A 15,464-nucleotide genomic window follows, 5' to 3' on the forward strand; every position below is an offset into this window, starting at 1 on the left:
CCCTCAGCCCGGCCTGTGCCCTCTCACAGTCTGGGACCCCTTGGGGGATGTCCACCTGCCAGCTTAGGCCTACTCCCCCCAGGGGATTGGGCCTACGCTGGCAGTCAGACATCTCTCTGGCAGCCCGGAAGCCCTCGGGGGATGTCCCATAGGGAGTGGACCTAAGTCGCAGTCGGACATTCTTAGTGTTGCCGAGGAGGCGGGAGAGGCTCCTGCCACTGCTGCTGCGCTCGCAGCTGTCAGCCTGGCTTGTGGCTGAGCAGACCTCCCCCTGTTGAGTGTCTGCCCCCTGGTGGTCAGTATGCGTCATTTGTTCCCAGTCATTCCGCTGTTAGGGTCAATTTGCATATTACCCTTTTATTATATAGGAGGGAAGCAATAGACACATAAATAGAGACTTTAGATTATGGTAAAATGTATAATGGAAATATGTACAAAAAGGGTACCTATGGGAATGAGTACCTGTATCTGTCTGGAAGAATCAGAGGCTACTTCACAGAGAAGAGAGTGCATGCTTTAAGTCATAAAGTAGATGTTTACTTGGTGACAGTGTGAGGTAAAACCTAATCCCAATAGAGTAAACATTCTGTACAAATCCAACATATCATGTGAACTACAAATAATGGTAGCTTGTGATATAGTTAAAATCACTTTGATTGAAAGTTCAAGAGCAGTGTTCCCTCATCACTAGTTTTCAGATATGAATGTTTTTTACATGCTTGGGGTGATTTTACAATTCTTCTTCAAGGGATTTTTTTTTCCACACTTTTCATGGCTCCCACCGCATTTTGCTTTTTTTTATTTTAAATTCAGGTTTAACCAGTTTTTTTGTTGAGTTCTTTGTAATGGCAAAATATTGGGTAACTTCAATATATGACAATAATTGATTAGCTGGAGAGGGAAATCAAATATAAATATTCAACAGTGGGTTGTTATTAATTAATATATTAATTGTTATTACACAGTCAGGTGGGCTTGTTATGGGCAAAAAATAAAACCAAACAAAAAACTAGAAATGAATAAAGGAGTAATTTAAAGAACACCTATAATCTTGTTTATCTAGAGAGAACTGCCCCTGATTCTAAATTGTATACCATTCTATATTCTTCATATTAGATATATATGTTTAAAATATACATACTGTTTTGTAACTCACCATATGTAAACTAATTTAATTCATGTACCTGTTTTAAGATACTTGGATTTCCTTGTCCTTAATTCTTGACTCTTAGACATTTCAGGTCTCCCAGTATTTTGCTATTACAAATAATAGGGTACTGCAAATATTCAATAAGTGTCATAAAATATGTCTTAAAACCTGTTTGTTGGAACACTTTTTATAATTAAAGTGAAAAACTTAAGTGTCTGATTATAAGAAAGTGGTTTAGTAAATCAAAGCAAATATATGCAGGTAAAATATATGCATGTAAGCAAAGACAAAGGAATTCAGCAAAAATAAAACAGCTATGTTATAATGGAGAGAGCATAAACAATTTAAAAAATTACAAAAATATAATTAAATTAAAAATTTAAAAAGTCGGCAGTTGGACATCCCTCTCACAATCCTGGACCGCTGGCTCCTAATCGCTCGCCTGCCTGCCTGCTTGGTCACCCCTAACTGCCCCCTGCTGCTGGCCAGGTCACCCCAAACTACCCTTTCCCTGCTGGCCTGGTCGCTCCTAATTGCCCCTCCCGTCGGCCTGGTCACCTCTTACTGCCCCCCCTGCTGGCCTGGTCACCCCCAACTGTCCACCTCTGCCAGCCTAATCGCCCCTCACTAACTCTACCCTGCCGGCCTGGTCATAGGCAGCCATCTTGTGAGTGTGTGAGTGTGCATGGATTGGTACACATTGAAAGGAAATTAGAAGGTGGCCAGCGGGGCAGGACTGGGCAAGACGGGCAGACACGCCCTGGAGCCCCCCTCCCGTGGTACCTTCCTGGATGCTGCACCTGGGGTAGCACTGCGGCTCATAGGTCATCCGTGGAGTGAGCGAGTTCCCTCCGGTAGGTGGGGTTCCTTGGCCTGGCCTCCGGGGATCGGGCTGAACCCGGCTCTCCGACATTCCCCGAGGGGTCCTGGAGAACGAGAGGGCACTCTGCAAAGTTGCTGTCGCTTGGCAGCTCCTGCATTGAGCGTCTGCTCCCTGGTGGTCAGTGCGCATCACACCTACTGGCTGGTCGGATGGTCGGTCAGTCAGATGGTTGGTTAGCCTTTTATATATATTGATATATATTTATGTTTCAAGACAGGGCATTCACACTGGATGACTATTGTGCTAGCTATTGTAATTTTTTAATTTGACAATACAAGGGAAAAGAGATCTAAAGAGTCAATATTGAATGTTTTAAAAATTCTTATGGCACATAGGTTGAAAATATCTGGTGTAGAGAATGCTGCACTAGATGTGAACATTTCGTGTTTAGATCTCAACTTTGTTGGTAGCAGGCAAATGTTTATTAAGTATCTCTTATGTTGAGAGAACTCTATGGGCTATTGTAACAAGTTATAAAAATAGCTCTTATGTTCGGCCTTTTTCTTACGTTAGATAGATGTGACATGATTTCGGAGAACTGGGTTTACCTTATCCCCACAAAAACATCATTTTTTCCCCCACAAAATTATTTTTCTCATATTCTTACCTGGAGATTAAATTTTTGCTAGGAATAAGGCTTTGCCTTTCAGAGAGGTTACATAATGGCTTAATCATCATACAAAGGTATAAGTGAGTATCAAATCCTTGCCAAGCTGAACGGTTTGATAGGACAAGAATACTTACAGTGAAAGAATGAGAGAATAACATAGAAAGTAGAGGCCAAAGATACATAGATGCACTACTTCTAGTTCATAATTTTGTAGTAATGACTATCAAATTTTAAAAGCATCACTCTTATATTCATTATCTATCACTAGTTATTTTCATTTGCTAAGGTATCTTTTATGAGATTAAAGACCCAGTGAAACATGTCAGAAGGAATTTGGCAGTGGAAAATACACGTCACATATACAGGGCGTCCCCCCAAAATGTATACACACATTGAGTGTAATTACAAAGGCAGTGTTTATTAAAATACATTTCATTTTCATTTAACAGCTGTCAGCTGTTTAAGTGTGTATACATTTTTGGGCACACCCTGTATGTAGCAGCTGTGTGAAAGTGACAGAATAATAAGGTGAATTTGACTAAATTAAACTAGTTAATGTGCTTATTAATCAGATGCTAGTATCTAATGATAATAGTTCCCCTTGATTAAGGGACTTATCTAAAGCTAAGAGAAGTTTAGTAAGTTACATAAGTATCTACTTGCTATTTGTTTTAGTAGAGATAATAGAGGTAGGATTTGAACCCGAAGATCAGCTTTTAATTCATGTGCCATTTAGCTTGAATTTTGCTTTAGTGCCTAACTTACACTATGAAATGTGATTTTTATATTTGTGAAACTACAATATGAAATAATTTTTAAATTGATAAAAGTAATGGAGTCACAGTAAATCTGTAATTTCACTGAACATTGTTTCTTATTTATTTGGAACTCTGTTGACAGTTAATTTAGGTACCCATGTACCAAGACCATGTTTGATTTTGTTTTGTGCTCATAGACTGTACCCCTGATTTGGTCGACAGTTTTATAAATGTGTTGCTCAAAAAAGAAACCTAGCTAATGAATAAATAAATAAGCATGAATTCACTTGGCATTAATGGAAAAACAAATGTAAAAGCACAAGCCTATTTTAGATGGTACATGGAAAATTTAGGTGTGCTCTACAACCCTTGAGAGTTTATCATAAAAGCAATGCTTAACCCCTAGAGTGCTGGGGAGCGCAATTGCACTCCTGTCTTTCGCCAAAAGTGCTGGGAGTGCTATCATGTTCCTCCTGCAGTGTCACTATTAGATGCTAATAGTTCACGCTTTATTGACAGATGGCACCTAAGTGCAGATTACTTATGATGCCGAATGTTTGTAGTTCTAAAATTGACCACTGGCATTTATCTGCCTAATTTTTTACAGGTACTACGATTTTATGAAGTTTACTCAGATTTTGTAGCCCTAAAGCTTCGAAATGGTGTCCAGTTCTAAGTCTGCTTTTATTAGTGATGATGATATTGCTAAATATGTCAATTCTTATTAAAAGTTAAATAATCTTCATTCATGTATTCAAAGTCAACATTAACCCTTTGAGTGCCAACCAATATTCTAGGAACTATGCTAAAATTGCCAAGGCATTTTTGCTGATTTTACAGCAGTTTAGGAAAAAAATTATGAAAATTAGCCAGATAAATGCCAGTGGTCAATTTTAGAACTACAAACATTTGGCATCGTAAGTAATCTGCACTTAGGTGCCATCTGCCAATAAAGAGGGAACTACTAGCATCTAATAGTGACACTGCAGAAGAGCACGATAGGGCTCCCGGCACTTTTCGGGAAAGGCAGGTGGAGCGCGATCGTGCTCCCCGGCACTCTAGAGGTTAATTTTATTTTAACATTATATGTTTTGTTCAAATTTTTTTTCTACTAGTATTTTATAATACAATCAGCAAACAATATATGTCAAAGATGAAAACAAATGTAGTAAAGATTTTCTTAAGTTTTTGAATATGTAACTTCATTTACTTGCGATTCATTTTTTCCCCCCCTAAACTGCTGTAAAATCAGCAAAAATGCCTTGGCAATTTTAGTATAGTTCCTAGGATATTGGTTGGCACTCAAAGGGTTAAGGAGGTCAGGTATACAGACGAGGTACCTAGAGAAAATTAGTGTCGTGGCAGAAGGAGCAGAAAGAGCAAGAACCTTGCTGAATCCTTAGTTTGAAGGGAATTTGTAGCATGAAACAAGGAAAGATGAATGCTGGGAATGTCAACAAAGCCAAAAATTACACCCTGTTTTGTGATTGGTGTATTTACTAGTCAGTGACAACTTATTTATCCAAGTCAGTGACATCTCTTGGCAGTTTCTTTTGAACTTTGTCTTATTTCTTCTTTAAAAATTAAGGAAACATTTTTGAAAAATATACTAAGTAAAGTCTTACTTGCTTTTTAAAATGAGCACATTGAGATTTAAATTATTTACACAGGGTTCTTTTTTATTTAATTTATTAGGGTGATATTAGTTAATAAAAGTATATAAGTTTCAGGGGTGTAATTCTATAATACATCACCTGTATTGTGTGTTCACCCAAGTCAAGTCCTCCATTACCATTTATTTCCCTTTAACCTCTCCTGCCTTTTCCCCTCCCATTCCCTTTTTCCTCTGGTAATCACCATACTGTTATCTGTCTGTGAGGTATTTATTTGTTTGTTTGTTTAATTCCTTCACCTTTTTTACCCAATCCTCTACCCCCTCCTCTCTTACTGCTGTCAATCTATTCTCTCTATCTATGGGTCTGTTTCTATTTTGTTTGTTAGTTAATTTTGTTGATTAGATTCCACATATACTAGTAAGTGAAATTATATGGTATTTGTCTTTCTCTGACTGGCTTATTTCACTTAGCATAATACTCTCCAGGTCCATACATGTTGTTGCAAAAGGTAGGATTTCCTTCCTTTTTAATTTTTTTTTATTTTTTATAGCTGAGTGTTATTCCATTGTGTAAATGTACCAGAGCTCTTTATCCACTCATCTACTGTTGGATACTTGGGATGCTTCCAAATCTGGGCTATTATAAATAACCTGCCTGCCTGCCTGATCACCCCTAACTGCCTCTGCCTGCCTGCCTGATTGCCCCTGACTGCCCTCCCCTGCCTGCCTGATCTTGCTCCCAACTGCTCTCCCCTGCCGGCCTGATCTAGCCCCTAACTGCCTCTGTCTGCCTGATTGCCTCTAACTGCCCTTCCTGCCGGCCTGATTGCACCCCAACTGCCCTCCCCTGCCGGCCTGATCTCTCCCCCAACTGCCCTCTGCTGCCGGCCTGGTTGCCCCAAACTGCCCTCCCTTGCTGGCCTGATCTCGCTCCCTAATGCTTCTCCCCTGCTGGCCAATTTGGTTCTGATTTGTTGGTTTCTATCCAATCAGCATCAAAAGCTCCGCCTCCTAGGCAGCCATTGGCTCCTCACAGTTCACCCAGATTTGGTTCTGATTGGTCAGTTTCTATGCTAGTCAGCACCTCCGGGCCAACCTCTGGGCCTGATCAGAGAGGCGGGGCTGATCAGCTCCCACGGAGGCCAGGAGAGAAACAGAGGTGTGGCTGCTTGTGAAGTCTGGAGAGAAAGAGAGAGGCAATGGCTGATCAACAGCTGCCATGGAGGCTGCAGATCAGACCCTGCCTCTCTCTCATGGCCTCTCTCTGGGCCTGATCCGCAGCCCCCTTGGCAGTCAGTGCTGGGTCGCCACGGCAGCCCAGCACTGACTGCAGGACTGCCAGTGTTTGGTGGAGCTTTTGGTTGGTTGTTATGGACCCTGGGTTTTCATATATTAGGACTAGAGGCCCAGTGCACAAAAATTTGTGCACTTGTGGGAGGGGTGTCCTTCAGCCCAGCCTGTGCCCTCTCGCAGTCTGGGACCTTTTGGGGGATGTCCACCCGCTGGCTTAGGCTGCTCCCTGGGGGATTGGGCCTAAGCTGGCAGTCAGACATCCCTCTGATAGCCCGGGAGCCCTCAGGGGATGTCTACCTGCCAGCGGGGAGTAGGCCTAAGCTGCAGTTGGACATCCTTAGCGCTGCTGAGGAGGCAGGAGAGGCTCCCCCCACCACCACTGTGCTGGCAACTGTCAGCCTGGCTTGTGGCTGAGCAGAGCTCCACCTGTGGGAGCACACTGACCACCAGGGGACAGCTCCTGCATTGAGCATCTGCCCCCTGGTGGTCAGTGTGTATCATAGTGACCAGTCATTCCCAGTGGTTCTGCTGTTAGGATCAATTTGCATATTATCCTTTTATTATATAGGATAGAGGCCTGGTACATGAGTGGGGGCCGGCTGGTTTGCCCTGAAGGGTGTCCCGGATCAGGGTGGGAGTCCTGCTTGGGTGCCTGGCCAGCCTGGGTGAGGGGCTGATGGCTGTTTGCAGGCTGGCCACAGCCCCTTCAGGGTGAGGGGTCCCTACTGGGGTGCTTGGCCAGCCTGGGTGAGGGGCTGAGGGCCGTTTTCAGGCTGGCCACGCCCCCCGGTGACCCAAGCTCCCAACCTGTTCTTTTTATCTTTTTCTTTTTTCAAGTAGGTATCTGGGATTTATTTATCTTCTATAATTGAAACTTTGTAGCCTTGAGCGGAGCCAAGGGCCGGCCAGGGCAGGCGGGAAGCTTGGTTTCCTCCATTGCTGGGGCAACCCAAGCCTCCTGCTAGCTCCAGCTCCGTTGCCGCCACCATCTTTGTGATGGAGTGATGGAATGATGGAGTGATGGAGTGATGGTTAATTTGCATATTACTTTCTTATTAGATAGGATGCTTGTTCAGGATCCTTCAACTTTCATAAAACTAAGTATTTACAGTGAAACATATTCTTGGTTTATTGATAAAAAGGCTTGAGTACTTTTAGTGTAGAGTTTGAATTTTGAAAATAAAATTTGAAAATTTGAATAGTAACAACATTTTAAGTGTAACTCAGTTTTTGTATTTTTCCTGTAGTTCACGCCGAAGTATGTTAAGATCCCATTTCAAGGTAAGCTGTCATTGTCTTATAATCACTTTTCACTGTAATTTGTAGTATAAAATAATTGGTCAGCAAAAATTCTGAAATCTTTCTGCAACAAGTTTTCCATTTTTTTTCCAGTATAGAATTTAAATAAAACCAAGGTTAATAATGTTTTTCAACATAACAATTTTTTTAGCAGCTTCAAAAGGAGTTAAAATGCTTTAAAAATACTGAAAATAGTATACTATTGTTTTAATGACTTCAAGTAAAGTAGTATTAAGGGACTCATGATAATTTCTTTTTTTAAAAAATATATTTTATTGCTTTTTTACAGAAAGGAGGGGAGAGGGATAGAGAGTTAGAAACATCGATGAGAGAGAAACATCGATCAGCTGCCTCCTGCACACTCCCTACTGGGGATGTGCCCACAAAGGTACATGCCCTTGACTGGAATCGAATCTGGGACCCTTCAGTCCGCAGGCTGACGCTCTATCCACTGTGCCAAACCTGTTAGGGCTCATGATAATTTCTTAGGCTTAACAGAAATGTTTTGATAGCAAGACATGTTTTGGTATATATAAAAAGGGAAAAATAGGAACTGTAAGGACAGAAGCATAGGGAAATTTTTAATGTATACAAACAGGTGAAATGTTTTACACAGAGGTTAAGAGAGATTTTTTTTTTTAAGAGAGATTTTTAAAAAATACCATTTTTTACTTGAATAATGCAAAGTAGATTGGGAGATATACCTGCAACTTGTAAAGACTCAGGCCATTTTCTCATTCTCTCTCCAACTGAAAACCTTTCAGAATAAATAATGACAATAAGAAAACAAGTAATAAGCAATATAAAGGATACCGTGTGAGAGAGAAGAATGAAAAGGAAAATATATACACAAATAGCATTTTAGAAATGAAACAGGTAACAGGAAGCTTTTGTTCCAAGATTGAAGATGTGATCAAAATAATGTAATTGAACTCCCCAGATACCCATGTACAGAAATCACAGATTTTTGGTATGATAATGAATCTATTAATTAGGAAGCTACTGTAAATAGTAAGAATATATAAGGCAAAGAAGAAATATATTGATAGACCTAATTAGGAAATTTTGATAAGTTATTATGAAATGATATAATATTAGGTACTTAGCAGAAACAAAGACCTGTGATTTAAAAGGAAATAATTTCAGAAAAGATAAGCTATAAAGACCTATGTAACAGAGTTATGTATCATATTTTTTTAAACTGAGGTATATGCCGAAACCGGTTTGGCTCAGTGGATAGAGCGTCGGCCTGCGGACTGAAGGGTCCCAGGTTCGATTCCGGTCAAGGGCATGTACCTGGGTTGCGGGCACATCCCCAGTGGGAGATGTGCAGGAGGCAGCTGATCGATGTTTCTCTCTCATCGATGTTTCTAACTCTCTATCTCCCTCCCTTCCTCTCTGCAAAAAATCAATAAAATATATATATTAAAAAAAATAAACTGAGGTATAATTAACATATGACATTATATTAATTTTAGGTATACAACATAATGACTTGATATTGTATATACTATTGACCTTTGAACAATATGGATTTACACTGCAGAGGTCCATATATACATGGATTATTTTTTTTCAGTTGGCCCTACATGTTTCTGTGTTTTGTATCTGTGGATTCAATCAACTGTAGATTGAAAGCAGTTATTTTTGATCCATGGTTGGGAATCCTGGAATGCAGAGAGCCATTGCTCTATGCTATTTTATATAGAGGACTTGAGCATCTGCAGACACTCGTATTGGCGGGGGAAGGGTACTAGATACTGGTGCCCATAACCTTCTTGTTGTTCAAAGGTAAACTGTATTGCAAAGTGATCTCTACAATAAGTCTAGTAAATATGCATTCCTATTTCAACTTACAAAAATTGTTTTTCTTTGTGATTAGGACTTTTAAGATATCCTCTTCTAGCAACTTTCAAATACGCAATACAGTGTTATAAACTATAGTCACCATGTTGTACATTAAATCCCCATGATTTATTTATTTTGTAGCTGGAAGTTTGTGCATTTTGACCCTTTTATCCATTTTACTTACCTCATTTTTCCCACCTCTGGAAATCACCAATCTGATCACAATTTCTGAGCTTGGTGGGTTTTTGTTTTTGTTTTTTGTTTTGTTTTTTTTACAATCTACATAATTATCATTATGTGATATTTGTCTTTCTTTGTCTGACATTTCACTTAGCATAATGTCTTCAAGGTCCATCCATGTTGTCACCAATGACAAGATTTAATTCTCTTTTATGGCTAAATGGTATTCCAATATGTGTGTGTGTGTGTGTGTGTGTGTACATTTAGGTCCTTTCCATATGGCTATTGTAAATAATGCTGCAGTGAACCTGGGAGTGTACATATCTTTTTGAATTAGTTTTTTTTTTTTTTTTTTCATAAATACCCTGGGTGGAATTGTTAGATCATATGGTAGTTCTATTTTCAAGTTTTTGAGGAACCTTCATACTATTTTTCATAGTGGTTGCACCAATTTTCATTTTCATCAACAGTGCACAAGGATTCTCTTTTCTTCATATCTCACCAGCATTTTTGTCTTATCTTTTTGAAAATGGACATTCTAACAGGTGTGAGGTGATATGTTATTGCGGTTTGATTTTGATTTGCATTTGCACGTAGTGATGTTGAGCACCTTTTCATGTACCTGTTAGCCATCTATATGTCTTCTTTGGAAAAATATTTATTTAATTTCTCTCCTCACTTTTTAATGGAACTGTTTATTTGTTTTTGCTGTTGAGTTTCAAGAGTTCTTTATATATTTTGGATATTAACACCTTATTAGGTATATGATTTGCAAATATTTTCTCTCATTCTGTAGGTTTCCTTTTTATTTTTTTGATTTCCTCTGCTGTGCAGAAGCTTTTTAGTTTGATGTAGTTCTACCTGTGTAGCAGGGCTACCTCTCATATTCTTATGCTACAAACTTCAAAAATGACATTTTAGGTTTTCATAGTTAATATTTCTAATTTGTCTCAAATATTGCTTTATTTAATGATTTTCCTATCCCATATGATTTAAAAAAAATCTTTGAAAAGGCTTATTTTTATAAATATTGGACAAGTTGGGAAAAGCAAAACTGGATCTCTTATTTGCTGTATGATTTTTAAAAGATGATTTAAATGAAAGTTATGGAAAAATATTCTGTCAGTGGTAATGGGTTTTTGATTTTATAATGGAAGAAGACAATATTAGTCTTCTTCCCCAAATCCAATCTATGCTAAGTTTCTGTGTACAATTTTTTTTAAAAAAACAAGACATGCATATAAATTTTTTCTTGTAGATGGGAAAGCTAGGGGTCTAAATGTTTATTCCTTTTCTATAGCAGCTGAGGGCAAATTTGATTTATCCATATTTATATTAGCTATTAATTATGTTTGGCTGTGATTTTTTTTCTTCACATAGAAGAAACCGAGAAGTAGGCTGAAAGGGCTGGTATAGTGTATTTTGGTCATCAGGGGCACAGGCTTTTTTATTTTTCGACTCTTTCATTTCTGACATGTGACTTTCATCCCCAATTTTGTCTCATGGTCCATATGGCAGCTTATACTCCTGTCATCATGTCAGTGTTCCAGGTAGAAAGCAGGAGGAAGGGGGAAATGGTTAACAGGGCACATACCACCTATCCCTTGCCCTTAATTTTAAGGAGCTTTTTTAGATGTGCATGCCACCTAACTTCTTCTATTTACATATTGCTAGCTAGAACTTGTTGGGGTCCAGCCCCAACAGATCCAGGGGTCCCCCAAGGTGTGGACGGAGTCGGCGAAGAAGGAAGGACACGGAGGCCGAGTTCAGGTGATCATCATGGCCAGGTTCCTCTTTATTGTCCTCTTACATTTGTATTTATCCTATTTGATCTTTTTTTTTTTAAAATTAAATCTTTATTGTTCAGATTATTACATTTGTTCCTCTTTTTTCCCCCCATAACTCCCCTCCTCCCAGTTCCCACCCCATCCTCTGCCCTCACTCCCCACCCACTGTCTTCATCCATAGGTGCACGATTTTTGTCCAGTCTCTTCCCGCATCTCCCACACCCCTTTCCCCCCCAAGAATAGTCAGTCCACTCCCTTTCTATGTCCCTGATTCTATTATAATCACCAGTTCATTCTGTTCATCAGATTATTTATTCACTTGATTCTTAGATTCACTTGTTGATAGATGTGTATTTGTTGTTCATAATTTGTATCTTTACCTTTTTCTTCTTCTTCCTCTTCTTAAAGGATACCTTTCAGCATTTCATATAATACTGGTTTGGTGGTGATGAACTCCTTTAACTTTTCCTTATCTGTGAAGCTCTTTATCTGACCTTCAATTCTGAATGATAGCTTTGCTGGATAAAGTAATCTTGGTTGTAGGTTCTTGGTATTCATCACTTTGAATATTTCTTGCCACTCCCTTCTGGCCTGCAAAGTTTCTGTTGAGAAATCAGCTGACAGTCGTATGGGTATTCCCTTGTAGGTAACTGAGTTTCTTTCTCTTGCTGCTTTTAGGATTCTCTCTTTGTCTTTTGCTCTTGGCATTTTAATTGTGATGTGTCTTGGTGTGGTCCTCTTTGGATTCCTTTTGTTTGGGGTTCTCTGCGCTTCCTGGAGTTGTAAGTCTATTTCTTTCACCAGGAAGGGGAAGTTTTCTGTCATTATTTCTTCAATATCTTGCTCTCTCTCATCTTCTGGCATCCCTATAATTCGGATGTTGGTACGCTTGAAGCTGTCCCAGAGGCTTCTTACACTATCATAGTATTTTTGGATTCTTTTTTCATTTTGCTTTTCCGGTTAGGTGTTTTTTGCTTCTTTGCATTTCAAATCTTTGACTTGATTCTTGCGCTCCTCTGGTCTGCTGTTGGGAGTTTGTATAATATTATTTATTTCAGTCAGTGTATGCTTAATTTCTAGTTGGTCCTTTATCACAACATGGAGGGTCTCACTAGATTTCTTGAGGATCTCACTACATTTATCGGCGGTTTCTAGAAACTTCTTGAAAAACCTTAAAAGTGTGGTTTTGAACTCTATATCCAGTAGTTTGCTTTCCTCCATTTCTGTCATTTGTGTCCTGTTTCTTGGTCTCGGCATTTTTTATGCTTTGCTGTGTCGATAGAGTGGCTTTCTATGCTAAGTGTCCTACAGGGCCCGGTGGCTCAGTCTCCCCAACTACCCGAGGTAGACACTCCCGGTGCACCCCCCTGTGGGCTTTGTGCACAGTCTTGTTGTAGTTAAGCCTTGATTGTTGTAGTTAACACTGGGAGGGAATGACCTCCAGGCCAATTGGCTGTGAGAATCAGCTGTGTCTGCAGTGGGAGAACTTCTGTGCTGAAGACACCCTTATGGGGCAAGACTTGCTTCAGCAGGGCTTTGGTGCTGAGTCTGCCCCCTGAGTGTGTCCCTTATGGATCTGAGGAGTTGTAATCTGGACGGTCCCACTCTGACCACTGGGTACACTGGCTCTTGGATCTAAGGAGGTGCTAATCTAGCCTCTGCCTGCGGCTACCCTGCAGACTGCCAGCTGTAAAGCAATGCAAGTTGCCTTGGGGCCTTGGGCAGCTGCAGTTTGTTAAGTAATTTTCAGATTACAAAGGGCCGGGCCTTTCATATGCAAAAGCCTCTGTGCATGGCTTGGGCGGGGCGGAGCCCCAGGGGATCAACAGGGGAAGGGGGGGGCGGAGCGAGCAGCATGGCTGCTCTCAGTCCTGTCCTCAGAGGCCCCGGCAATTGCTGTGTGTACCTCCGAGAGAAAGCTGCCCTCGAGTTCCGACCAATGCTAGACAGTCCCGTTTCTCCCGTATGAGTCTGGGTCCCCAGAGACTCGCCTGGAACTGGAGCTCAGAGCCTGAGACTCCTTCCCAATTGAAAAAGACAATCGTGACCTCAGCCGCCAGCCCTCTCCGCATGCACCTCCGCACCTTTGTATTTTACTTCTGCACCGCACCTCCTCTGAGTCTCGGTATGCTTTTCTCTTTCCTTCTAGTTGTAGAATTTCCACTCAGCCAGCCTTCCTGTGCTTCTGGATGATGTCCGTTCCAGCTTTTAGTTGTATTTTTGAAGTGGTTGTTCGAGGCAGAAAACTCTGGTGTTTACCTATGCCGCCATCTTGGTGTCTCCTATCCTATTTGATCTTAATCCCATCCATTCTATTCCAAAGGTTAGGGTGTTTCTTATCTCCATTCCAAGGTTATTCTATTGTTCTATTAAGCTACAAGGAAGTAACTGAAGGAGATTATTCTAAGTAAAGATTATGTAGTTTAAGCGTGATTGTTCGTAGTTAAAGTGATTAACTACCCACCTGGCATTTAGTTAAGGGGTTTTACTGATAAAAATCCACACCTGGGGAAACAACCTTTCTCAGAGAGGTGGTCCTGTTTAAAACACATAGCATTAAGAGTGGGAGCAAACATATTAAGAACAGTATGCCATATATGCCAGGTCCCTTGAAACATCCCTGCAGTGACTGTGTCAAGCAGCAAGGGTGGATCGGCTTCCAGCAAGAACTTAGTCATATGACCACACATCTATTTGTAAAGGAAGCTAGGAAATAGAGTTTTGAAAAGCTCGGTACCTTGCTTACTAAATAAAAATTAGGATACTATTGCTAAGGTCGCTATTAGTGGGTAGGCATAGTGATAGACAACTCCCACTTTCAATGTCTGCCATAGCTCTATAACAGAATAAACCAAATATCAGGGGAAATTTTGGTAATAAGGTAAACATTTCTTATGATGGTATTCAAATTTCTTTTTTTTATTTATAAAAGATTTTCTAGAGGGAGGAGAATAAGAGAGGGAGAGAGAGAGAAACATCTATGTGAGAGTGATACGTTGATCAGCTGTCTCCTGCACATCGCCTACCCAGGACCTAGCCTGTAACCCTGCATATTCCCTGACCATGAATCAAACCAGCAACCCTCTGACACATGAGAAGATGCCCAACCAACTGAGCTACAGCAGCTAGGATAGTGTTAAATTTATTTTTTAAGGGAAAAATTTAAAAGCTGTTTTTCTTTTTTTAAACATATTTTTATTGATTTCAGAGAGGAAGGAAGAGGGAGAGAGATAGAAACCTCAATGATGAGAGAGAATCATTGATTAGCTGCCTAACACGTCCCCTACTGGGGATGCAACTCAGGAATGTGCATTGACCAGGAATCCAACCATGACTTCCTGGTTTATAGGTCAACGCTCAACCACTGGGCCACACAGGCGGGTCTGTGGTCAATAAATTTTTAACAAAGGAGCCAAGAATATATAATGGGGAAACCACAGTCTCTTCAATAAATGGTGTTGGGAAAGCTCAACAGCCACATCCAAAAGAATGAAACTGAACCTCTACCTTTACTATATACAATTCAAAAAGGATTAAAGACTGAATATAAGACCTGAAACTCCTGGAAAAAAATATAGACAGTAAGTTCCTTATCATCCATCTTGGCAATGCTTTGCTTCGACTTGACACTAAAAGCAAAGGTTACAAAAGCAAAAATAGACAAGTGGAGTTACATTAAACTGAAAAGCTTCTGTACAACAAAGGAAATAACAAAATGAAAAGGCAACCTACAGAATGGAAGAAAATATTTCCAAATCACATATCTGATTTTGGGTTAATATCCAAAATATATAAAGAATTCATTTAACTCAATAATAAACAAACAAAAAACCAAAAAATATTTTGATTGAAAAATGGGCAGAGGAATTGAGTAGACATTTTCCAAAGAAGAGTTACAAATGGCCAATAAGCACATGAAAAGATGCTCAACATCTCTAATCAATAGGGAAATGCAAACCAAAAACAAAATAAGTATCACCTCACACCTGTTAGATTGGCTGTCATAAAAAAGACAAGAAATAACAAGTGTTGTGCATTGTT

The 15,464-nt window shown here is 40.0% G+C and overlaps 1 protein-coding gene across 15 annotated transcripts in view; it reads left to right on the top strand.

Moving 5' to 3' along the window:
- Window positions 1-15,464, top strand: part of SENP7 (SUMO specific peptidase 7) — a 171,556-nt gene that overhangs the window by 131,363 nt on the left and 24,729 nt on the right. For 10 of the 15 annotated variants that reach the window (XR_004973975.1, XM_036348883.1, XM_036348881.1 and 7 more), the window contains 2 exons: window positions 7,557-7,590; window positions 11,311-11,406. Coding sequence is in view for 14 of the 15 variants with exons in the window: in XM_036348883.1 (XP_036204776.1) it covers window positions 7,557-7,590; window positions 11,311-11,406 (130 nt within the window). In the remaining variant the exon portion in view is untranslated. The remainder of the gene's footprint in view (window positions 1-7,556; window positions 7,591-11,310; window positions 11,407-15,464) is intronic. The other 5 variants (XM_036348885.1, XM_036348884.1, XM_036348890.1 and 2 more) reach the window with 1 other exon arrangement.

Source organism: Myotis myotis, unplaced genomic scaffold (genome assembly GCF_014108235.1).
Source record: "Myotis myotis isolate mMyoMyo1 unplaced genomic scaffold, mMyoMyo1.p scaffold_m19_p_2, whole genome shotgun sequence".
In the NCBI taxonomy this organism is placed as follows: Eukaryota; Metazoa; Chordata; class Mammalia; order Chiroptera; family Vespertilionidae; genus Myotis; species Myotis myotis.